This window comes from Scardinius erythrophthalmus, assembly GCF_964197995.2.
Source record: "Scardinius erythrophthalmus genome assembly, chromosome: 19".
NCBI lineage: Eukaryota > Metazoa > Chordata > Actinopteri > Cypriniformes > Leuciscidae > Scardinius > Scardinius erythrophthalmus.
In genome coordinates this window covers 28,429,753-28,453,966 of record NC_138239.1, presented here as the reverse complement: position 1 = coordinate 28,453,966, position 24,214 = coordinate 28,429,753, and the positions used below count along the sequence as shown (strand labels likewise).

At 34.9% G+C, this 24,214-nt stretch overlaps 3 protein-coding genes across 3 annotated transcripts in view; 1 reads left to right on the top strand and 2 right to left on the bottom strand.

The window, feature by feature from the left end:
• The first annotated feature begins 5,835 nt into the window (after nucleotides 1–5,835).
• Nucleotides 5,836–18,894, top strand: adgrf3a (adhesion G protein-coupled receptor F3a). The gene is made up of 15 exons (XM_081348085.1): nucleotides 5,836–5,955; nucleotides 6,832–6,981; nucleotides 7,067–7,179; nucleotides 7,723–7,781; nucleotides 7,899–8,008; nucleotides 8,109–8,327; nucleotides 9,737–9,970; nucleotides 10,106–10,258; nucleotides 11,532–11,716; nucleotides 11,818–12,003; nucleotides 16,458–17,756; nucleotides 17,853–17,894; nucleotides 18,080–18,118; nucleotides 18,241–18,321; nucleotides 18,406–18,894. The coding sequence occupies exons 2-14, from the start codon at nucleotides 6,849–6,851 to the stop codon at nucleotides 18,301–18,303; spliced, it is 2,835 nt and encodes a 944-aa protein (XP_081204211.1). The 5' UTR covers nucleotides 5,836–5,955; nucleotides 6,832–6,848; the 3' UTR covers nucleotides 18,304–18,321; nucleotides 18,406–18,894.
• A 609-nt stretch (nucleotides 18,895–19,503) lies between these two features.
• Nucleotides 19,504–20,669, bottom strand: ankrd66 (ankyrin repeat domain 66; the record flags this gene model as incomplete). The annotated part of the gene is given in 4 exon segments (XM_081347838.1): nucleotides 19,504–19,606; nucleotides 19,608–19,745; nucleotides 19,978–20,099; nucleotides 20,613–20,669. Coding segments are annotated over 4 exon segments (420 nt in total).
• A 57-nt stretch (nucleotides 20,670–20,726) lies between these two features.
• Nucleotides 20,727–24,214, bottom strand: part of tdrd6b (tudor domain containing 6b) — a 48,911-nt gene continuing 45,423 nt past the window's right edge. The window contains exons 3-4 of the mRNA XM_081348087.1: nucleotides 21,331–21,398; nucleotides 20,727–21,236 (exon numbers count right to left, since the gene is read on the bottom strand). Coding sequence (XP_081204213.1) covers nucleotides 21,192–21,236; nucleotides 21,331–21,398 — 113 coding nt within the window. The 3' untranslated portion in view covers nucleotides 20,727–21,191. The remainder of the gene's footprint in view (nucleotides 21,237–21,330; nucleotides 21,399–24,214) is intronic.

The following is a 24,214-nucleotide window of genomic DNA, read 5'->3' as shown; positions in this document are numbered from 1 at the left end:
GGGTTTCCTAAATTGCAGGTTTGTGAAAATTAGATAAGCTAATCATTAATTAAATCATAAAAAAGTAAAATTTAAATCAATTTAAAAATAAAAACAACCAAAATAAAACACACAAAATATTTAATATCTTTTTTTAGTTTGTTTACCTGCAAGTCATGTGACTATTAACTGACGTCATAGAACCGTGAATGTCCTTAAATGATTGAAATATTAACTTTAGCAAAATTAAATATTTCAGGACTGTAAATAATTTGGCTGACAAAAAAGTTTGGAAACCAGATAAATAATTTTGCTAGTTTGAGTTTGACACAATTTAATAAACTAACAAACAAATGTTCCTGTTATTATAATATGACAATGTTTTGAATGTGCACAAAAGCAACAGTAAGAAGCATGTGGTATCTGCCAATAATTTACTGTTGTAAACCGTTATCACAAAAAAATATGCATAAAATGCCATGAGAAGCAAACATCAGTAGGCTTCATTTCATAAAAATTATGAGGGAATGCAAAGTTAAGATGCAAATACAGTTGTGCTATTTTGAGAAGCATTTCGATTATATCTTGTACTTTTGTTTATATACTGTGAATGAATGAGCCTGCTGTTGACTGGGTCTGTTTCCTTGAGGGTTGATTCCCCAAACAACTGAATTTTACTGGTATTCAAACTAGCATCTGATGGACACAATGTTTCGACACAATGTTTCTATTTATCAATCAGACAAACGAACAAACTTTTGACCAAAAGGCTTCTGCTTAAATCCTTGAAACGAGCTTTTTACACAATAATAAATAGTGCCTCCAGATGAGTTTGGATTTTTTATGGTTTTGATGACTTCACCATTATTCAGAAGTGTTGGAAAATGGTGTAAAGAAAGTAAAAGATTAGATGTGTTCAAACTTTTCTTTCCTCAACTTTTGAAGCCAAAGAACCGAACCAAACCAGGTTAGAAAACAAAACCTGCTGGAATTTTTTTCAACATAAATAGCTAGACCAGATAAAGTTTATGAGGAGTAAATGTTGCATATTAGCAAAAAAAAATGCAAATAAAGAATGCTGTCCTGGAGATATGAGATAAGCAGAGTCATCTGTGGGTTTCGCAGGGCAGAATTGTGTCTTTGCTAAATAAAAAATTTACATTCTAACAAATCAGATGACGTGAATGACCAGGAAGTCTACGGTGTTGCTCCCTGAGAAACGAAAAATGCTAATGAAGCAAGCAATATGTCAGTATAGTAAGAAAATATGAGTGGTGTTTGCACATGAAAAAAAAAACCCACCAAAATTGTTATCTTACATCAGCAGGTTTACTTCTATTTAAAAAAAATTACAGTAGTTTCCTGTTGCATATATCCTATAAATTATAAACGTCATTGCTGTTTGCCACACTGGTAAAAGGTTGTTTTACCTATATTCTTACATGACTAAAAAAAAAAACACACTCTTAGGGCAGGTGTGGTGAAGAGATGACTCCCACCTTCGGACCCAAGCAATCCGATTGGTTCAGAGATATAGATTGTGAAATTAAACATTTCTCATTCTTATTGTTTTTTTTTTTTAGTTGGCCTACATATACAATTTAATCACACAGCTGTCTGTCTTTCTGTAAAGCTGTGTGTACTGTGAAAAGCGCTATAAAAATAAATATATAAAAACTACTAAACTACCTGTTTAAAATGTTTTTACAAACTGCTTTTATCTTATCTTGTTCATAGCAGTTGCTCACCCTTCTAATAAAACACATAATATATATATATAAGCTTCTTTAATGTTTCCATGGTTTCTACAAAATAAAACCAGAAATCGAGGGTAACGTGGGTATGATCCGGTATGACACTGCCTGGTTTGTACTAATTTCTATACTTGAAAGAGTATATTTATATACTTCACATTAAAGATGTGATTGGGCTAGCCCAGTGTCAATCAAGAAAATAACCAATGGGCTGCTGATCTATGTGTTTCATGGGGTGTCAGAAAAAAAAACTAATGCTAACTTTTTTTTTTTGACCAACGCATTACACACTAACTACGCACAGATATAGCAGGAAAATGCTAGTGGTTTTTGGATATTTTGATCCAAAAATCGTACATAGTGTGCCTTTAAATACATTGAATTGCACAAACTATGTACAGTTTTAATTTGTTTATTGTGAACTAACACAAACTAATGAATCCTTATTATGTTTGTATGTCCTCTGATAAGCATTGTTCTGGGCTGAGTTTACCAAAAGCAACATGTGAATAAGCTGATTCAAAGATGGAAGTGGTTTCTTCTTATGGTTTAAAGAAACTCAGCCTGTTCAGCAGTGAGCGAAACACTTTCTGTGGTTGATTGGTTCTTGCAATTCCGTGTGAGCAAGAAATAGTTCTATCCGAAATGGGTGTTGTGTTGGGGTTGGGTAACTGGGGTTAGGATTTGGCAATCAGGTAAAACTGAAGTGGGTGTAATAATTTGATGGGGAGTTAGGGTTAGGCACAACACCGGCTCGAGTCCTTCACATTTAAATCAGTCTACAGCCTTTCTTAGACAACCTAGGAGGTCGGGAAAGTTTAGTTTTTTTAAGATTCATTACAAGCAGTTCACACATTGGCAATAAAAAAGTAACATGTGAGTTCTACATGAACATTCGTACAAATAGCCACTTTAACTTGAGCGTCGCGTATGCTGTGTCTTGCGCGAGATGCTGCAAAAGATGCCAGCGCAATGGTTAAAGACATCCATCTAGAGCAGTGTTTCCAAACCCTGTTCCTGGAGGCACACCAACATCACCAGAGATTGTCTTCTTATAGGGAGATGAAAGGGTCTGTGGCTCTTACCATTGGAGAAAGCGTAACAAATAACTTGGATCAGCCTATCATACAATGGATGTGCCATCAGTGGCCAGCATACAGTTTTACAGTTTCTTGTCTATTGGCGTGTTCGTCTTGTGAATAATGTTCTATATTTGGTTGTTATATCGCTAATAAGTAGGACTGCAGTGTTTGTGGAATGTGCTTTACTGAGCGAGAAAAAAAAAAGAGCACATATCTCACTAAAGTGCAATATAGACAATATACAATATCACTCAATATTGATGTGTCCTGTCGCACATTCCCTACTCTGCCTTATCTTAAAAAATATATCAAAGGTAAAACCTACATATAGTTCACAACAAAAGTATTGTTTAGTGTAAAACATGTTTAAGATTAGCGAACAGGCTGTTAATTCATTAAATAAGCTATTTCCTTACAAAAGCTGTTTATTCAGCATAGTGAAGCCTCTCCTTCATTGATATCCATTAAAAAAAAGAAAAGGCCTCTTGTCTCCTTCCCTGTGTACTGACAAAGTCACAGCTTTAGCTTTAGCCATTATGCTTTTTGCCTAAAGGTTGCAGGCTTGACTTCCAGTGGCTTGTCCAACACTACACGTTTTCAAATTAATTCTTATCAAACACACTTGATTCAACTCACCAGTTAGCACAGACTCCAAGACCAGATATATATGAGTCAGATGTGGGAGACATCCAAAATGTGCAGTGTTGGAGTGCCTCCAGAAACAGGGCTGGAAAACATTGAAAAATAACAGAAAAGTAGTGCAGTTGAATTGAAAAACACGTCCTGTGTGAACGGCCCAAGAAATTATTTTCACGATTTGTTATCACAACTTTTTTCTTCTGTCAAATCAGCTTAGATTCACTAATGTTTCTCAAATAACTTCTGTTGATCAAACCAAATCTCTTGCTTTGTATTAACTCGGTTTTAATTTCAATGAGCTCAATTTTAAGGCAACCAGATAACTTAAGTTAAACCAGCAATATTCTTTTACAGTGACACAGTAGGCTATATTTTTAATCGAGAGGAGGCATTTTTTATGGTGGAGAATAATTTGAATCAAGTCTCTGAGCCATGTGACCTGAATAATGCAAATCAGGATGGTTATTGGCAAAATCCATGACTGGGATATCATTCCCTCCTCTCAGTCTGTCTGTATAGACACCCGTAACTTTTTTTAGTGAAGTGATCACTGCAATTAAATTACGGCCTGAATCCAGTGGTAAATAATGCTGTCAGGATTTACAAGCCAAAGAGGTACGTCCAAACGCTTAAAGGTTTCTAGCAAGTTTTCTTCATTTCAGCTCCATGTATCAGGACGTATTTAATGTTTTTGAAAGATGCTCACATCTATTTGATCCAAAATACAGTAACAACTGTAATATTGCGAAATATTATTACAGTATAAAATAACTGTTTTCTATTTGAATGTATAATTTTGTCCTGTGATGACAAAGCTGAACATCATTACTCATTCTAATATGATGATTTGCTGCTCAATTATGAATAATGTTTCTTGTTATTATGTTGAAAATGTTGTGGAAAACATGATAAATGTTTTCAGGATTCTTTGTCGTAAAAGTTAAAGAAGGTTGATAGAAAGTCTTTCCATTTCGATAGAAAGTTAGATTTATTTGAAATAGAATATTTTGCGTCGATGCTGAATAAAATAATTAATATTTATTTTTTATCTTATTTAACCCCAAATTTAACTTTTGGCCATAAATATCATATTATTATCATAGTTAATGATGACAATTATAGTTTCATAGTATCATTAAAATCTATCAGTAGTTTCAACCCGATCTCACAGGAAAACGTACAAATTCTACGAGGTGGCTAATTGGTACGAATTCATACGACCTCACTCGTACGAATTAGTACGATTTTTGCAAAATTGTTCATATTTTACGAATTCCCCAATTCGTATGACTTCATACAAATGACCTACCCTGACCCCGCCCCTAAACCTACCCATCACGTGGGTTTAGACAAATCGTACAAATTCGTACGAGTGAGGTCGTACAAATTCGTACGAATTAGCCATCTTTTTATCATTCATACGAATTCGTACGAATTGGTCGTGAGATAGTGTTGGTAGTTTTCACAAAAATATGAAGCAGCTGTTTTCAACATTGATAATAATAATAAATATTTCTTGAGCAGAAAATCAGCATATTATAATGATTTCTGAAGGATCATGTGACACATGGAGTAATGATGCTAAAATTTCAACTAGAAATAAATTACATTTGAGAATATAGAATAGATGAAATAGAAAACAGTTCTTTTAAATTGTATTAATATTTCATAATATTACTGTTTTTACTGTATCTTTGATCAAATAAATGCAGTCTTGGTGAGCAGAAGAGACTTTTTTCAAAAACAAATTCCAAACTTTTGATTGGTAATGTATCTGAATGCATATTGTTGTCGTCAATTTATTATTTAAAAAAATCAACTTTGCTTTCACTTCTTGAAACCCTCGCTGTTCCAGTTTGTTCTATTCTGAATGATGTTTGAAACTTTCATTTAGCACTTCTCGTGCTATTGCCTCCTTAAGATGAATCTCTTGTTGTATTCCTCATTTGTAAGTCGCTTTGGATAAATGTGTGTGATAAATGAATAAATGTAAATGTGTTGCCTGATTGACGTCACTGATGGAAGGCATAAGCACACGTTCATATGAATGACTGCGCTCTGTTCCATTCACCAGAAATTGATGGCACAAAAATGAAATTGTCTAAAGGCTTCATTCTCATTTTTCTGGCACTGATTTTTAAGGTGGGTTGATATTTATTATTTTGTTCAAAGTTCTTTAGTTATACAAACAATTTATAAGTATTAACTCTTTAACACTTTTGATTGATAGGTTGCTGTGGCAGGTAATATATATAGATTTTTTTTTTCTGCTCATCAATAATAATCTATTGAATATATAATTCTTTTTTTTTTTCTTTTTTTTTGATCATCGTCAAATTGAATACTGTCACAATGCTTCATTCCAGAGAATTCCACAAAGGTGTACTTGCTTGAGCTTGAATTTGAGAAATCGGTGAATCCCAATGTAACTGAGCATCTGGGAACGCTTACACAAATAAACGTGAACGATGCGACTGTAACAGAAATCACCAGTACAACAGGTAAACAAACATAGAATGCTTGAAATCACACAACACTACCACTAAGAAAAAAATCTGTAAAAAAAAACAAACAAACATGGACAAAATAGGCTACTGGTAATTTCTTACCTCAAGCCAAGACATTATCTGTTAATTTTACAGATGCTTCCTTAAACCCCAAAACACAATGCAATGCGTAATTACATTTTTTACTAAAACACCTGTGAAAAATCTAAACTAAAAATGTCCTCATATTACAAGTACATTGGGCTGTTTCCTTCAGAATGCCGATAAAAAAGAATATTTACAAATGGTCTTTCCTGTTGTGCGGTAGCATTTAATTGTAAAAATGTAAATACTGCTGTAATTTTAAGGATGTATTTCTGTAAAAATGAATAAGACTTTCAGCATTATGCTCTGATCAAGTTCAGAAACATCAACATTAATAATGATAACTCATTACTTACAGTTGGCTTGCATTGAGGACGTTAAAACTCTTTGAAATGTTGAAATTATCAAACTATTGATCAAACAAGACGGAATGGTTGTAGATGAAAAAAAAAAAAGATGTCAGTTCCTGGAGGATGATGTCCAATAGTCTATAATGATGGAAAATTATTTCTATAGTTAGGAAAAAACTATAAATTGATAGTTCGTTTACCAGCTTCACCCCAATGTTCACTTAAATTGATATTAAAAAAAGGAAACTAATATGATTTATGAAATGGTCTTTTTAAATTAGGGTTTAATTCAATATGATGAAAATGTACTGCATAAGGGGAATGATCCAAAAGTTGATTTAACAAAAATAAACTTTATGGACAACTGTTGCATTTCTGATCAATCAATTGCTGACATTACGGAAGAAGAAAAAAACTTGAATGTCCTTGTTTGCAGATTGCACATTGAATGAGATGCAGAAGAATTGTTCATGTATGCGACAAAACACATGGAGTGAGGATATATGCAAAAAGTATGCCTGCTGCAATGGCGAGGCCTGCATGATAAGAGTTAATGACACTGCTGTCTGTCTGTCTGAAAATAGAGGTAGAGTATTGTTTGATATGGGCACAGGATTTCTAGATGATTTCTTAAATGTTTATTGAATGCTGTAATTCTTGTTTTTGTCCAGTAAGCATTAATGGAACTACTACATTTACAAATTATACTTGCAACATATTATGTGATCAAACCAAAAAAGAAGATGAACAATACAAGGCCATGGAACAGCAAATAATTACTATGGTATGTACTGCTGAAAAACAACCCAACACTGTTAAAAAATGTGTTTGTATGTTTTTTAATCATTTTAACATGCAAGGTGAAAAGAAATTATGGCACACAGATTTAAGTCCATGACATTATATGAAAGATTATGCTTCTTACATTCTTTCACCAGATTTGTTCATTATGGTGTTTTATGATTTACATTTTATGTTGTTTAGTTAATTTTTATTACATCATTATTGTGTTTAGTCTATGTGTTGGTAACACCGTGCACCCTCTTCTAGTCATTGTTTATGGAAAGGGTGAATTTGACGAACTTTAAGTCATCATTCCCTTTTGCCTGCATTTATTATTATGGTGGTAGGCCTGTGTTTCAAGGTTCAAATCAGCTTTAAGTAGTCCATATAGTATATGAACCGTAAAATATACAGGCAACAAACTGTCATCCTGCAGCGACTAAAAACATATTGTAGGTTTTTTTTAGTTTGATTTCATTTCATCAATAGAAATACTTAAACTGTTTGTACATATACCTCACCTGCATGTTTTCATTTCTTTTAGTTAAAGACACAATTCAGCAAATTGAAATATTTTGATTCTCTGATTATCAACGGTTACAGGTAATCGTGATAACAAGCACCTCTGGCAGCTTCTGTTTCTTGCTCTTTCTGCACACATAAAACATTAGAAATAGCTAAGAGATGGAAAATGTAGTAACGTTTCCCATTTATTTAAAGGTATGGCAGTGTGATTGTAGATTATACAGTGCAGATACTTGGTCCAGTCAACACTACAGATCTTTTGAAAGTAATCAAGCCACTGAATAATTCTGAGCTGACTACAACAGGTAACCTATTTATTTATTGTGAACTCTCCCTTTAACTTTTTACACAACATTAAGTGATAAAGGAGTTTGTTACAGTCACATCTTGTTATTTTCTCCAAAGGCCTTGTCACTATTCTCGTACCTTCGGAGCAACCGATTGATATAGGCTCCTCTGCAATTATAAATTGTACTCCAGTAAAGAATTTCGGACCGGTACAGTGGTACTTGACAAATGTCCAGAATAAAACAACACAGATCACGTTTGGAAAGGAAGCCGACCCGAAAAAAATAGATTCTTCAGACATTCTTAATCTAACGGACATTTCAGGAAGCTGGAAAGGTATGTTTCTGCACACATAATTAAGATGCTTAATGCTAAAATATTTAGATAATTCAATCTGAGTTGGCTAATTTCAGTGTGTCTTGTTTCAGCTTTCATCTTCCTATTTTTATATGAATTTTAGGTTATCGCATAAAAAAAAAAAAAACTGGATGGAAACACTATGCACATTGAACATAAATTCTAAAAAAGCACATAATAAAAATGTATGTGCTCAATTGAGGTGGATAATTTTGTTATCCAATAAGACGACATGTGAATAAACTATGATGGGAACAAACACATTATCTGCGTCTCAATTCAGAGGCTGCATCCTTCTTCAAATGCGTCCTTAGTTTCGCGGGCAATGAGGGATACAACACATGGATCCTTTGTGGCCTTGCCTACCCCAGAATTCATTGCGTGCTGGTGACAAGAGAATTTGTTTTTTAAATAAATTGCTGATTAAACTTTTAAATATAAGTATTGGGTTTTAACTTACTAAAATATCTAATGATACAAATGTAAAATAATAATAATAATAATAATAATAATAATAATTATAATATTATTTTATATATATATATATATATTATACACGCACTATAAGCAGTTCCAATGTTGACCTATATCTTACTAAGATGTGATTTTATAATTTATACTCTTTATTATGTACAGAAATGGACCAAGGTAAAATATTTAGATAAGTTGTGAACCGGGTTTTGTTTTCAGAAAGTTGAATATAACCAAAGTCCCTTTACAAGTCATTTCACTCGGCGGCCATCTTTGAAACGGCTCTCCGGCATGCAAGTGCAGCTCCTATCTCTTTGAATGGGGAAACATCAAATTCTCCATAACTGTTCGCCAAGCTTATGATTAAATTTTAATTGTCTAAATGTTTAATTGTTAAGTCACCAGTGAAATCTGAGAACAACTGTCTCATACATTTTGTTTCTAAACGCTCTAATCATGACAGAAAACAAAAACATTTTCAGGCTGGATCAAGCTAATGCGCATGCGCAGTGGAAGCTGGCGTCTGACTGTTTCTAACGGCAAATGCAGTGACGCGATGACTTTACCAGTCGGTGATTGAAACTCAAGATAACATGACAGCTTGTATTGCGTTTTGTCTGCAAGCTTTGATGCGCCAAGTCAAAGAGCCACAGTGGCTTCCCCCGAACTTCCATTTTTATTACAGATATTTTACACCAGTTTCCCAGGAAGTGACAAATTTTGGATGTAAACGGTGCTTTATTAGCAAATGTTTAATGCTATATTCCAATTTTTGTTAAATTCGCAACTTTGGATGGAAATATTCTAGTGTTAAAATCTTTTTCCAGGTATGGGGTAATATGCAGAATAATTTATGTCTATGTTGATTTGTCAGAGAAATGTAAATCCTGACCATCTGTCCATCTATCTACCTATAGGAACACTTACATGCGTGTACACAAATGGGCCCATAAAACACACAGCAAGTAAAAAGTTGGACATAGCACTTTTGCCAGATATTCAGGCCATGAGCACGCCCCAATTTCCTGACTGTAGTGATGGTAAAACAATAACGGTTACAATTGTAATTGAGTGTAGGATTTCTGACGACAGCGAAAATTACACTGTTACATGGAATACTACTCTTCCTGGTTTGAAAGAAAAAGGGTCAGGTAAGCATATCTCATTACCATTTTTGCTCTCAGTGTAAACACAACCAGCATAAACAATGTGATGAAAAGATAAAATATCTATATGTTTTTTACACGCTTGATTATAAACAATTTTCATATCACTGTATTCTTTAGGAATCCAGAATACTGTTATATCTTACAAAGCAGAGGCGACTATAGTTTGTGCAAATAAGGATGAGACAGTTAATGTTAACTGTACATTCACAAACAATAGATCTAGATTACACAGAAACAAAATGGCGAATGTTCTGATCCCCATCATTAAACGTAAGTATTTTTGTTTTGTTTTTTTTTTTACATTTAAATCGACTAGTATAATACAGCAACATTGATTCAGTTAATGGTGTGAGTTTGGGGATGAGTCTAGTAAGTTAGTCTGACCAGTGGTGGGTGAAAGTAGACATGTTTGGGACAACTCTTGGGGAAAAAAAACAAACTTTTTGAATAAAAACTGTTGCCAATGGTTCAGAAATGAACCACTTCACCTTATGAATGAGTGAGTGAGTGAGTGAGTGAGAGTAAAAAAAAAAAAAAAAAAAAAAAAAAATTATATATACACACACACATATATATATATATATATACACACACACACACACGAATTACTAGCATTTTGCCTTATAGACTTGCATTACTAAAATATCACCATATCACCAGAATTAGGTGCTTTACTTTTAATAACTTTCAGCCTTCATCTTTTACTAAGCATCATGTCCTTATGGAACTTATGGAAGCCCATTTCTGCTAAAAGGAGAAATTTTGTATTTTTATTATTTACAAACATGCGTTGGTAAATAACTATTAAATGATTAATTAAATAGGAAATGATGAGATACTAAGTCATAATTAAAGTATGAGGAAAAAGTTGAAAATATTGACTTTGTATGTAATATCATCAATCTTTTATCTCATGAATTAGTATCTCATCATTTTGACTTTTTATATTATAATTATCACTTACCAAACTATGATCTTGTTTTTCGTATGTGGTGGAAATGGGCTTTCATACAAAAGCCTGTATGACTTATTTTTTTGTCTTTGGACAATTGTGAAGGACACTCTGGGCACTCTTTTCCATACAATAAAGTCATTATTCACTGATAATCTTGATCACTGTCACTGATAAAGTACTGACTAGAAACAACATTTGAGAGCTGTGGTGGAAGATGAATGACTTTCAGACTGTTCATTACATAAAGCTATTGTATGACTTGGAATTACTGTTGTGGTGCTTTTTTGTCATTTTAAAATTTCACTTTCACTTATATGGAAAAGAGTGGCTAGCATATTATCCAAAAAACGTCCTCGGAAGAAAGTCATTCAGGTTTATAACAGAATTATGGTGATTAAAAGGGAACACAAATTTCATTTTTGAGTGAACTGAAGCTATTGGATCCGAGTGAACAGCTGCATTATTTTGCTTCTTCCAAACAGATGCATATTATACTTACTTAAACCTAGTGAATGTTTTCTGATTTATAATTGTGAAAACAAAAATGACAAGAAAAACAAATCTGTCGTTTTTCATTCCTTAATACAGCCACGTCAACATACTGTGCAGCAGAGAGTGGCTGGCCCAACACAAAAAGCAATTACACGGCCAGCATGTATTGTGCAGACTATGCTGTTGGTTTGACAACGAGAGAATGCACTGGCACAGTCTGGAGAAAGGAAATCTCTTCTTGTGTGAATGGGGACCTGAATAGCATTGAAAAGGCTGTACAGGTACCACTCTTTGGTATTCATTTACCCATTCCTCATTGCTGGCCAGATTTTCTTAGTACTAAACACTTGATATATATATTTTTTTACCTTCATAATAACAGGATTTAAATAAAGGTCTTGGCTTCATTAAGGACTATGCAAAAGACATTTTCGCACGCATGAAGGACTCGACCACCAGCAATACATTCAACGCATATGCAAATATTAATGTATCTGTAGGTATTTTCGGAGACATGACTAATATATCTATTCGCCAATCAAATCAATGGAATGATACTGTCCTACCTGTAAGTATGTTTTCTCTCTAGATTTTTCTAAACCTCTTATTAATTTTTAATTCTTCTTTAAACCTTTAGTAATATTTGACCTAGGGTTGGGTCCTGTTCACATTTTAACCGGTACCTAACAGTACCTTTTTTCGGTACTTAAGGCATGTTTACCTCAATAACTGTAAATTAAAAGTCATTTATAGACGTGTTATTGACATTATGCCAGAGCTGCCTTGGTTGCTGTCTGCCATTGTATGTGATGTTTTTATATTCATAAAAACAACCTCATATATACACACACAGGGTCCGAAATTAACTTTTTGGCTCACCTGCCACGGGGACTGGTAGATGAAAAAAATCCACCAGCCAAGCATATTTTTTACCGGCCAAAATAATAAACAGCCTTTTTTTTTGTCACATATACATTCATTTCATTACATATTATCTTTAATTGAGATAATAAGGTATTATGTTGAATACAAACATAAAAAATTATCCAGAGCAAAATTTGAAATGTATAAAAAACAAAAAAATCTATATATTGATCAAAATGTAATCAACTTAATTTGTAAAGCACTTATAGAAATTGTAGTTGACCAAAAGTGCTTTACAGGGTGCATTATCTTTAGCATGCTGGCGACACACAGAACAATCACTACAGCGTCAGAATCATATTGTAGTCAGCCTCTTGAAACTCCGTTATCTCCAAACCTCCATTTCTCACAAAACTTTCTTTTTTTATGTAATTCGTCTTCCTTTTTGTCTGTGAGTTTTCCTTTCAAAGGTTGGCTCACTCCTTGTAAATTTCGCCACATTACAGCTAATAAGCGGCAGCTAGCTGCAGACCGGAAGTTAGCTGCAGTACTAGCTAGCAACAGACCGTCTCTAGTGCTCCTAGTCTCGCGGCACTGTTTACCTTACGGCCCCTGAGACAGTGCCACGAGACTTGGAGCGCTAGAGACGTTCTGTGGCTAGCTAACCTCATCCCCAGATTAGTGACTGGCAAACACAACAACTCCGAGCCATCATGCCAGATATTTTATAACATTACAAAATGCAATTGTAATAAACATTTTATTACATTACTATTTTGGTATGAACATTCACTTGCCAGTGTGGTGGATAGCCCTTTGAGATTTACTCGCCAAATGGAAAATCTACCCACATTTGGCGCGTTAATTTCGGACCCTGTATACACACACACATTATTTATATATATAAATTATATTATATAAATTATTTATATTATATATGTAAGCCTCTAAGCGCCATCTGAAATTTTCTTCTTGAATGATCATTTTTATCAACCTCATATATTTAAGTTCAGTAATTTCACTTAAAGGTCCCGTTCTTTGTGATATGTTTCAAACTTTAGTTAGTGTGTAATGTTGTTGTTAGAGTAAAAATAATATCTGTAAAATTATAAAGCTCAAAGTTCAATGCCAAGCGAGATATTTTATTTAACAGAAGACGCCTACAGTGAACAGCCGGTTTGGACTACATCCCTCTACTTCCTTTAATGACGTCACTAGAACAGTTTTTTGACTAACCTCCGCCCACAGGAATACACAAAAAAGGGGGCGTGGTCTTGTTGCGCTCCCACGGAGAAGAGGAAGAGTTGCGTTTGTCGCCATGTCGTCGAGACGCTGTTATTTTCATCCCGAGTCAAATCACCTTTGTTTGGCCTTCCCTGAGCGCATGCATCTCCAAGTTATGGTAAGAGGCGTGACCTTTCCGGGCAACGTGCGCTAAGCTGCTGTCGAATCACAACACAGGAACCGCTGGCACAATCATAATTCGTTACGTATTTCTGAAGGAGGGACTTCATAGAACAAAGAAGTCTTCAGCCCGTTCTTAGGACAGTGAAAACAGCGGTATACACAAGTAAATTGTGTGAAAAATACTGTTTTTTTACACGCAAAACATGAACACATGTTATATTGCACACTGTAAACACAATCAAAGCTTCAAAAACACACGAAAAACGGGACCTTTAAATGGCAATGAAGATTACCTATTAATAGGCTCTATGCACGAACGCTGCTGACATATTTCCAGTAGGATCTCAGCCGGCGTCTTTACTTCCGCATAGCGCATTCTATAGGACAATTCACTTTAATAAAATTCATTTTCTCAGAAACGGAGACAACGATTTTAGAAACTGATTCGCTAGTCGGATTTCGCGTGATATGAGAGAATACTCACCCTCAAAGTTGTCGATGTAGCTCGAAATTTTTAATTTAAAGAACTTCTTTCTTTCTTACTTCTTTCTGACAGTTAACTGCCTCACAATATTGTTAACATCATTCACGTTAACCGCTGGAAGTTCTTGTAAACAGAGAGTGTAATTTGCCATTATCTCCACCTAATGCAAAAACGGCTTCTGACGCAGCATCGAATGTATGGGCGGGCTGAGATAAAACGCGGAAGCGATCGTGCATAGAGCCTATTGTCATTTAAGTGAAATTACTGAACTTAAATATACAAGCTTGATAATAATGATCATTCTAGAAGAAAATTTCAGATGGCACTCAGTCTTTTGCATCTGATCTCTTCATATACACACACATTATATACACACGTGTGTGTGTGTGTGTATATATATATATATATTATTTTGCCGTGAAGACCTTTGAGTTTCCGTGCGTTTATGATATGACGATAGTTTTTCTTGAATGAAACTGTAAATGCTAGGGCTGGGTATTGACACATTTCGATTTCGATTCATAAGCTTCCGATTCGATTCAATATTGATTATTTTGGATATCAGGTAGGCTACAATACATGGCAATTTTTCTCAAGGATAACAAATCTCTTAACTAATGCTGTAAACTATGGGAGTCAGTTGTAGGCTTCTAGGCTTCATTAGCCTACTATTATATTGAAGGTAAAAATTTACTGATTTGTATACAAACACTTAAATTACACTATTTATTTTTATAATAATAAAGTTATATGAAACAAACATTTAAATGGTGGCTGTCATAAAAACTTTCCAGATTTATTCAAACATGCATTAAATATTGAAGAACATTAAAAATTATAATGAATATGTAATACGGTGCATATATTTAGCAAAATGCTCCTCTCTAGAATTAATTTTTCTAGCTGATTAACGAGTTTATGGTCACTGGATATGGTTTTTCTGAGGTAAATGTGACATGACAAGCTGTTTTACTGGCGTCTTTCCACGGTTGAAACACTGATTGAGCGATTCCATGTGACATGATACGGATTTCGATAAGTTGTACTCTTATCTTTTAACACACTTTCAGATGCTCATTCATGTTTATTTCGCGCTGTAACTGGTATTATTAAGGCGTGAGAGAAGATCATGTGCGCTCCGCGCTGCTGCTTCTCTTGAGTTGTGCCCGAGCGATCGCACACCACAGCGCCAAAACGGTATTTGTTTTTGAATTCGGTAAGAAAATGGACGTAATTTGAAATCTGAGACTTTGTTTCATATCAATAGTAACAAAGAACAAAGATTATTCCAATTTATTGGATGGGATGCGCGCTACAATGTTCCATTCATTCATCAACTGAAAACAGGATGACTAGCCTAATTGATTCTTGATTCTAGCCTAATAGATATTTTTTACCCAGCCTTAGTAAATGCTGATGTACTTAATTGTCTCTCAAAACGGCTCTAGAGATTAAGTTCATGAATTCATGGATGGCAGTGACTGAAAAACACTGCGAGCGGCACGCATGCTTTAAGTGTGTGTGTGGTAAATGAAACCACGCGTTTGTGCCATTCATTCACAGAGACATGCAGAACATGCAAGATTCGTATTTAAATGTCTTACTCTCATGCCCAGATGCGTTCTCATGTACCAAAATTTGGCCCCGATTGATTTAATATGAATCAGTACTCCGTGGTACCGACCCAATTCGATCGATGTCTTTTAAAGTAATGAGTTCTGTACCCAGCCCTAAATTGACCCACATCTAAACATTTCCAGTTCAGGAACAGGGTTATTTTTTCTGACCTATTACAATAGATTTGAGTAACAAACCATGTGAAAACAAATGCCATAGAACTTCTCAAATTGGCAAACATCTCAAATATTTTACAGTCTCAACATTTGTAAGTGCAATTATCACACATATCCCAGAGTTTTATGGGACTCTATTGCATGTATGCAAAATGTATTAAACTCACCCAAAAACATTTACTTCATGCTTCAAAACTTGGCCAATGTTACAAAAATTAAACTTTTTTTTTTGCCCATCGTGTGGGCCGTACTGGTCAAAATGTTTAGATACTTTTTCACCATGGCGGTCAACCCTGGAAATGTTTAGACAAAACTAATGTCTACACTTTCATTTGTATGATTACAGTATTTTTTTTATCTTATAGCATGTAAAGTCCCTTTAACTTCACTTCATCATTCATTCAAAATGACAATTAATCAAATTCCTCTGTTCAAAGTCTAATCGCATTTCACTTTCTTGGTTTTACACTGCAGGACTTTGTCAGCTCTGCAAGCAATGTTCTGAACGATACAAAAGCCTGGAAAAATCCACAACAAAACGACAACACAAATTTATCTGTAACATATCTAAAGACTATTGAGGCATTTGTGAGCAACACAAATTTGTCCTCGAATGATACTCACAAGTATGAAAATGTTGAACTGCAGCTCTGTAATGGCTCTTGCATACCCTTCGATGACAGCGTCGAAGCAGACAGTGGGGTTATTGTCGTTGGATTCCAGAACCTTAATCAAATTTTACCACAAACCAATCAAAACGGCGCCATCTTAAATACCACCATCTTGTTAGTTACCGCTGTAAATAATACCAATGTGACTCAAGTTGTTCTGAGGTTCAATTATTCTAAAAGCAGACTGCCAAATCATGAAATGTATTGTGTTTTCTGGGATGAAAATAAGAGTCTGTGGTCTGAAGAAGGGTGTGAATGGGGTGGTGCGGACAAGCCAGGGTTATGCACATGTAAACACAACTCTGCGTTCACCATACTGATGTCCAAAGATGAAGTGACCCTTCCCTACATGGAGGTACTGACCTACGTTGGCTTAGGAATATCAATCGTTTCACTTGTTCTGTGTTTAATCATTGAGATTTTGGTATGGGATACAGTTGTAAAATCAGACATCTCCAATTTTCGGCATGTAGCCATATTCAACATCTGTTTATGCTTGCTGTTTGCACACTGTGGATTTTTAGCATCAGCTGAACCTAAGAAGATCCCCCAATGGTGCAGCATCATCACATTAGTCAAACACTTTTTTTACCTAGCCGTCTTCTTCTGGATGCTGTGCTTGAGTTTTGTGATTCTTCACCAAATAATATTTGTCTTTGACCATCTGCGGAAAAGGGTTTTTTGGGGATTGTCTATCACTCTTGGTTACGTATGCCCAATATTATGTGTGGCAACAACCTACATTACATTCGAAAATGGTAAACCTGGTCGATACTATTCCGAAAAGACTTGCTGGCTCGTTTATGAGGGTATGTTGAAGGGCTCCATCTATGCTTTTATCCTTCCTGTCGGAACTATTGTGTTTATAAACTTGTTCACCTTGGCTGTGGTGATCATGAAGATAGTAACCCCTACTGTGTCAGAGGCAAAGGCGCGTGACGAAAAGGATGTTGCCAAGAGTATGATTAAGACAATAGTCTTCCTAAGCCCTATCCTCGGAATAACTTGGATCATTGGATTTTTTATAATGTATCTTGACCTTACAAAGAAACCTTGGGCCCAAATCGTGAACTACACATTTACAGTACTTAATTCACTACAGGTGAGGGTTAAGCATCAAACACTTTATCTACTTATGTACTCATACTGAGTGCATTCATGCATATACTTTAAAATATCTTATTTTATTTTATTACAGGGCTTTTTCATACTGCTGACAAACTGCTTTGGAGAGAAAAAGGTAACTATGCCCACTACGTGCCCTCAATATGATTGTTTTTAGGAATTGAGGCTGAAAATATAACATTTTAACCACTTTAATTTTGCTTACTGGACCATTACTGAACAAATTTGCTAGCACAAGATTTCAGTCTATAAAACCTTTACAGTGATGCTCAAAATGTGCATATTTGATTTTCTCCAAAGGTTCGTGATGCACTTCGGAAGCGTTTCGGAGGTTCCAAGGTTAGTGCGTGCAAGGGAAATATACACTTTTACAGATGCAAACTGCATCAAACACAAATATTATATTATTTAATATACATATAGTAACACAGAGCTAATATTCTCACATTTTCTTACGTTAGCAATCAGCACATTCTAAAAGTGAAAGCTCAACAAAAGCAACATATTCGGTTAAAAATAAATAAAGATTGGACAGATTTAAGGTAAGTTACCATTTGTGTTGTTGAGAATATTTTTATTTTGTGTCTACATATTTTGTTCTAATGTTGTTTTTTATCCCAAATCAGCATGTGAATGGTTTAGTCGGTGCATTCTTGAAGTACCAAAAGAGAAAACATGGAATACGAGGAAACTTTTCATGGATTAAATTGTCACATTCAATGCAGATTAAAATAGTTACAAAGAAAGAAAGAGTTAATTGTTTTCTAAAACACTGTACATTTATGATATTGTTCTTCAGAGGATAATGTATATCGATGTAGTCATGTTAGTTTACTGTATTATGAATGTATTTAGATTTCTGTCAGTGAGCAGTTCATTTTTCTTTCTAAAAATGGCATATTTAATTTTATGTATATTCATGCAAGTATATTAATGCTTTTGTTTCTACATAGACTACTTGGTATAAATATAAAACTGGTGACAGTCGTAAATGAATATGAATTTTAGCATGCAATTTTACTGTCATTTACATTTCATTTAGATGCACAGCAAATAAAGCATATTCATTTGTATTTTTGCTCTCATGGCATAATAAAAACCTACTTTTTAATTGTTTTTTTCTTGCAGTCTGGTTTCTTTTTGCTCCTGTTTCCATTCTTCATCAGCATCATCTCAGGGCAGTCCATATAATGTTGCCATTTGCCAATAGTTTCTGTTCTCAATCTCTGTCCTGGAAATACAGGGAACACAACGTTATTAAATGCCTAGCATCACATACAGTAGCCACAAATATAGTCCACACATCAACAGAACATGGTACAGAAAATACCAGAAAAATAATATAAAGTGAGTACAAACTTTATTTGACCGCTAAATCTAGGAGTCAATCCAAGGAGGACTGATTATATGACAAATAGTTAAGAAAACAAAAGTACTGGGTTATATTAGATAACTACATGGTTTAAGGTAAGGTACAGGGTTAGTACCTAGTTATTACCCAGTTTCTGTAATAATTACTATAAGAAGTATCGTATAGGACTGTAAAATAAAGTGCTTCCCACACTTCTGCTTATAGGTATCTTGCTTTTAAATACCTCTGAACAAAACTCTATTAAATATCATAATATTAATTAAACGATATCATAAAGTCAAACACATAACTGGATGTCAAAAGTGGAAATGGCCAATTTGAGGGGGAACAAAGCTACTAAATGCAAAAATTATCATACTTTAAGAAAATGAACGCATTCTTCATATCCATAGTTTTGAGCAATCCTGACAGGTTTATCCCCAGAATCCTCCTCGTCTAAAGGGAGATGCAGGAGTCATATACCGTACGGCTAGTCTTCCAGACTCCGCTGCAAAGTGTGCAGCCATCCATCCATTATCCGTCCTCAAACAAGCTCTTGCTCCATTTTCAATCAGTATCCGAACCACTTCTGTTTGGCCTTGGACAAGATCAGAGCTTAGCATCACACAACTGGGTGAATCTCAAGACATCAAGTCCAGAGGTCACACTTCACCTCAATTCAACATTCATTTTAATGACCTTCACAGGACACACTACTAGTCTACACTAGCATTACTAAGTTTAAGTTATGATAATGACCATTCCTTTAAACATTTAGCAAAAAAAGCAAGTAACACATTTGGAATGGCACATTTTTTTAATCTGAATGTATAACCTGCCTGTGGACAGTGCCAAGTGCAGCGGCGTCGTCTTGTTCCAGTCCAAGTCATTCTGATTAGGGTCACATGAATTTTTCACAATTTCTTCCACTAGATTATAATCACCAGCAGCTGCTGCCTCAGAAACTGTCTTTTTTTATTCATGTACATTAAAAACTTTGAAATAATGAAACTGTAATTCGGTTTACACGCTCTCGTTGCTGTTTGCGTTAGTGTCTGTCATCAAAGACTTGCAACTTGTTACCACAACAACACGACCGCGGCTTTTTCCTCTAGAAAGATCTGTATAAATAACCATTTAAATAATTATTCTATCTTAAAACTATTCACTGTATAATTTTAATGAAATGTCAATCAAGATTTCGCCGTCTTTAAATTACTCTTCAGAAGTTAATCAGCGCAAAGACGTCGCTCATGTGATACCGTCTTTTTCTTCTTCAGCGCAGATAATTATTGACCAATCAGAGCCATTTGTGATAACTGGGTATCTAATCATTTCATAGTGATTTCTTGGGCAGATTTCTGTCAGATATTTCACTCAAATAAATTGATATATATTTAAATGATTATGCTTTGTGTAATGTACAAATGTTTTAGACAAAGAAAAAAAAATGCTCATGGCATCTGAATACTACTCGAATACTTTGCGCCCCTCGAAATAGAACCTCGTTTGTCTCATGCATTCATTTTCAGGTGTCATGGTGCAATTTTTAGCATACTTAAATGCACATTAAAATATTCAAAACTACAGCAAAACCACCTCTATGAACAGTTTTTATTCCAACAAATTATTCAAACACATTAAGAAAAATGAATACAAACTATTTCACAAAAAAAGAAAAACTCCATCACACATGTACCCCAAATGAACAACACAACTGGGTGAAGGGAGGGCAGAATTGAGGTCCAAAATACTTATACTTTCTGTACAACCAACCATCATTAAATTCACAAACACTTGTGTAAAAACTTTCTATGAAAAAAAAAAAAAAAAAAAAAAGATTATCAAGGTTAAACTACGGTATCAACAAAACACAATGCAATCAGACAAGCTTCATGCTGCGTTTTAAAATGACAAGAAACATGGCAAATACAATCTCTAATCTTTCACAGGCTTAGTTGTCCACTTGAAAATGTTTTGTTAGTTGCACAATAATTTTCCCCATGGGAAAAAAAAAAAAAAGGATTATACCTTTCCACAATAAATAGTTTAAAATGTTACTCATTTGAAGATGCACTTAGAGTCACACGAGTCTTCAGTGCAAACCTATAGGTAACAAAAAAGGGGGAGGGGGGGGGAGTTATCAGTAAGGATTACTGAATATAAAAAATAAAATAAAATAAAAACAAAAGAGGAATACCATAGGTAAGATTTTATTTTCTAAACTAGCAACCCAATCTGAACTTCTGCTTGGTGTCATCAGGGCGCCTGTTGAAAAATAAGCAAAGTAAAAAAAAAAATCAACCATTGACAACTACAGGCTGGAAAACACAACTCAACTTTTAAAACACTAGGCAACATACACTCACTTTGTGCTGACACTGACACAATTTTATGCAAAATCTGCCAAATTCAACTGCCCAAAAACTGCAGATTTTAAGCAACTAGTGATGACTCCTCCTGACTGTAAAGTGTGGTGAAAATATGGGCAAAAAGAAGTGTAATGTATTCCAGCCTCAAATTAAAGTACTCATCAAGAAAAATTAGGTGGATAGGGGCTAAAAACAGCCTAAAAAAATTAATTGCCCTTAAAGGGATAGTTCACCCAAAAATGAAAATTAGTCCATGATTTACTCACCCTCAAGTCATCCTAGGTGTATATGACATTATTCTTTCAGACAAATACAATCAGAGTTATATTAAAAACAAAATGACCTTGCTGGCTCTTCCAAGCAATAATGGCACTGAATGGACTGTTTCGGTTTTGAAGTCCATAAAACTATCTATCCATCATAAAAGTGCTCGAAGCGGCTTCAGTGGGTTAATAAAGGTCTTCTGAAGAGAAGTGATGTGTTTGTGTGAGAAAAATATCTGTATTTAAAACTATCAACTAAAATAACTAGCTTTCGGCAGACGGTCATCAATTTACAGTGAAAGAGTATGGCCCATAGTCTTAGAGCTCAAACATGAATTGGGGCTCAGGTCAGGAAGCAGACAGACTGGCTAAACAGACTGCCTGCCAGCCGTCTCACGTCACCAAGGTCAGATAAATCCCGTCACATAGAGCCTCTTTCACTAAGATATCATCATATAGAGACTGTGTCTGTTCCCTGAATTAGAAAATACAAAAAACTTCTAAACCCATCTAAGGGTTAATTTAATTGATGTTCAACAAATAAAAAACAGATATAATACAAATGAGCAAATGATAAAACTCGGGTTGCTAAATATTCGATCCCTTACTTCAAAAGCACTTGTTAATGATATGATTACACACTATAACCTAGATGAGCTGTGTTTGACAAAAACCTGGCTAAAACCAAACGATTACATTACTTTAAATGAGTCCACCCCACAAGATTACGGTTATAAACATGAACCTCATCTGAAAGGCAAAGGGGGAGGTGTTGCTGTAATTTATAATAAGATTTTAAGAATTACAAAGAAGTCTAGTTTCAAATATAATTCTTTTGAAGTGTTGGTGCTTAATATAGCAATATATAGTGTAAATGATAAATCATGTTTGAGATTTGTGCTGGCTACTGTATACAGGCCACCATACAGACTATCAAAGAATTTGCTGACTTTCTATCAGAGTTAGTACAGGTTGCAGATAAAGTCATAACTGTTGCTGATTTTAATATACATGTAGATAACGAAAAAGATGCATTGGGATTGCCATTTAAAGACATTCTTAACTCTATTGGAGTTAGACAACATGTGTCAGGACCTACTCATTGTCGTAATCATACCCTAGATCTAATATTATCACACGGAATCAATGTTGATGCCTTTGAAATTCTGCAGCAGAGCGATAACATCTCAGATCATTATCTAGTCTTGTGTAAACTTCATTTAGCCAAGGCTGCAAAGCCGATTCCATGTTACAAATATGTTAGACCTATCACTTCTGCCACTAAAGATTGCTTTATTAATAATTTTCCTGATCAGTTTCATCATCTCAGCATCCCAGATAGCTTAGAAGAACTCAATATTGAGACAAACTTTTAACTCTCTTTTCCAGCACTTTAGACACAGTTGCTCCGTTGCGCTTAAAGGAACACTCCGACTTTTTGGGACTTTAGCTTATTCACTGTATCCCCCAGAGTTAGATAAGTCCATACATACCTTTTTCATTTCTGTGCGTTCTGTAAGTGTTATTTGACGCACCCACCGCTAGCCTAGCTTAGCACAAAGACTGGATGTAAATGGATAAGGTAGCATACTAATCCCAATAAGTGACAAAATAATGCAAACATTTTCCTATTTACATGTTGTGATCTGTATAGTCACAGCGTGTAGAAATAACAAGGCTATATGAGACAGACCATTTTTAATGGGTGGAGTGGCTACTTTGTTTACGGAACCATCAACAGGGCGTTTCGTGTGCTGCGCTAATCACTCCGCCCAAGTAGCCACTCCGCTCAAGTAGCTGTGCTCCTACGCCTAGTGAGAATATAGTTCCCCGTATTTATATGATTAAATATGGTCTCTGTCTCATATAGCCTTGTTATTTGTACACGCTGTGACTATATAGATCACAACATGTAAATAGGAAAATGTTTGCATTATTTTGTCACTTATTGGGATTAGTATGCTACCATTATCCATTTACATCCAGTCTTTGTGCTAAGCTAGGCTAGCGGTGGGTGCGTCAAATAACACTTACAGAACGCACAGAAATGAAAAAGGTATGTATGGACTTATCTAACTCTGGGGGATACAGTGAATAAGCTAAAGTCCCAAAAAGTCGGAGTGTTCCTTTAAAGATTAAAGAAAATAGTCCAACGCCGTGGTACGAGCTCACTCAGGCACTAAAGAGAGCAGCCAGAAAAATGGAGCGCAACTGGAAGAAAACAAAACTAGAGGTATTTCGCATTTCATGGAAAGAGAGCTCGATTGTATACAGAGAGGCCTTAAAAGCTGCTAGATCTGCTTATTTTTCAACCCTATTAGAAGAAAATAAACAAAACCCTAGGTATTTATTTGAAACAGTGGCTAAACTAACAAAAAAAATAAAGCTTCAAGCCCAAAAGTTTACAAGCAGCAAAGCAGTAATGACTTTTATTTATATTTTTCTTCAC

Bases quoted from the DNA above. Each gene is read 5' to 3' on its own strand.
- adgrf3a (XM_081348085.1), top strand. From the start codon at position 6,849: ATGCAGAAGAATTGTTCATGTATGCGACAAAACACATGGAGTGAGGAT. The intron at 6,982-7,066 runs GTAGAGTATTGT...GTTTTTGTCCAG, and splicing joins CTGTCTGTCTGAAAATAGAG to TAAGCATTAATGGAACTACT. The intron at 9,971-10,105 runs GTAAGCATATCT...TGTATTCTTTAG, and splicing joins TTTGAAAGAAAAAGGGTCAG to GAATCCAGAATACTGTTATA.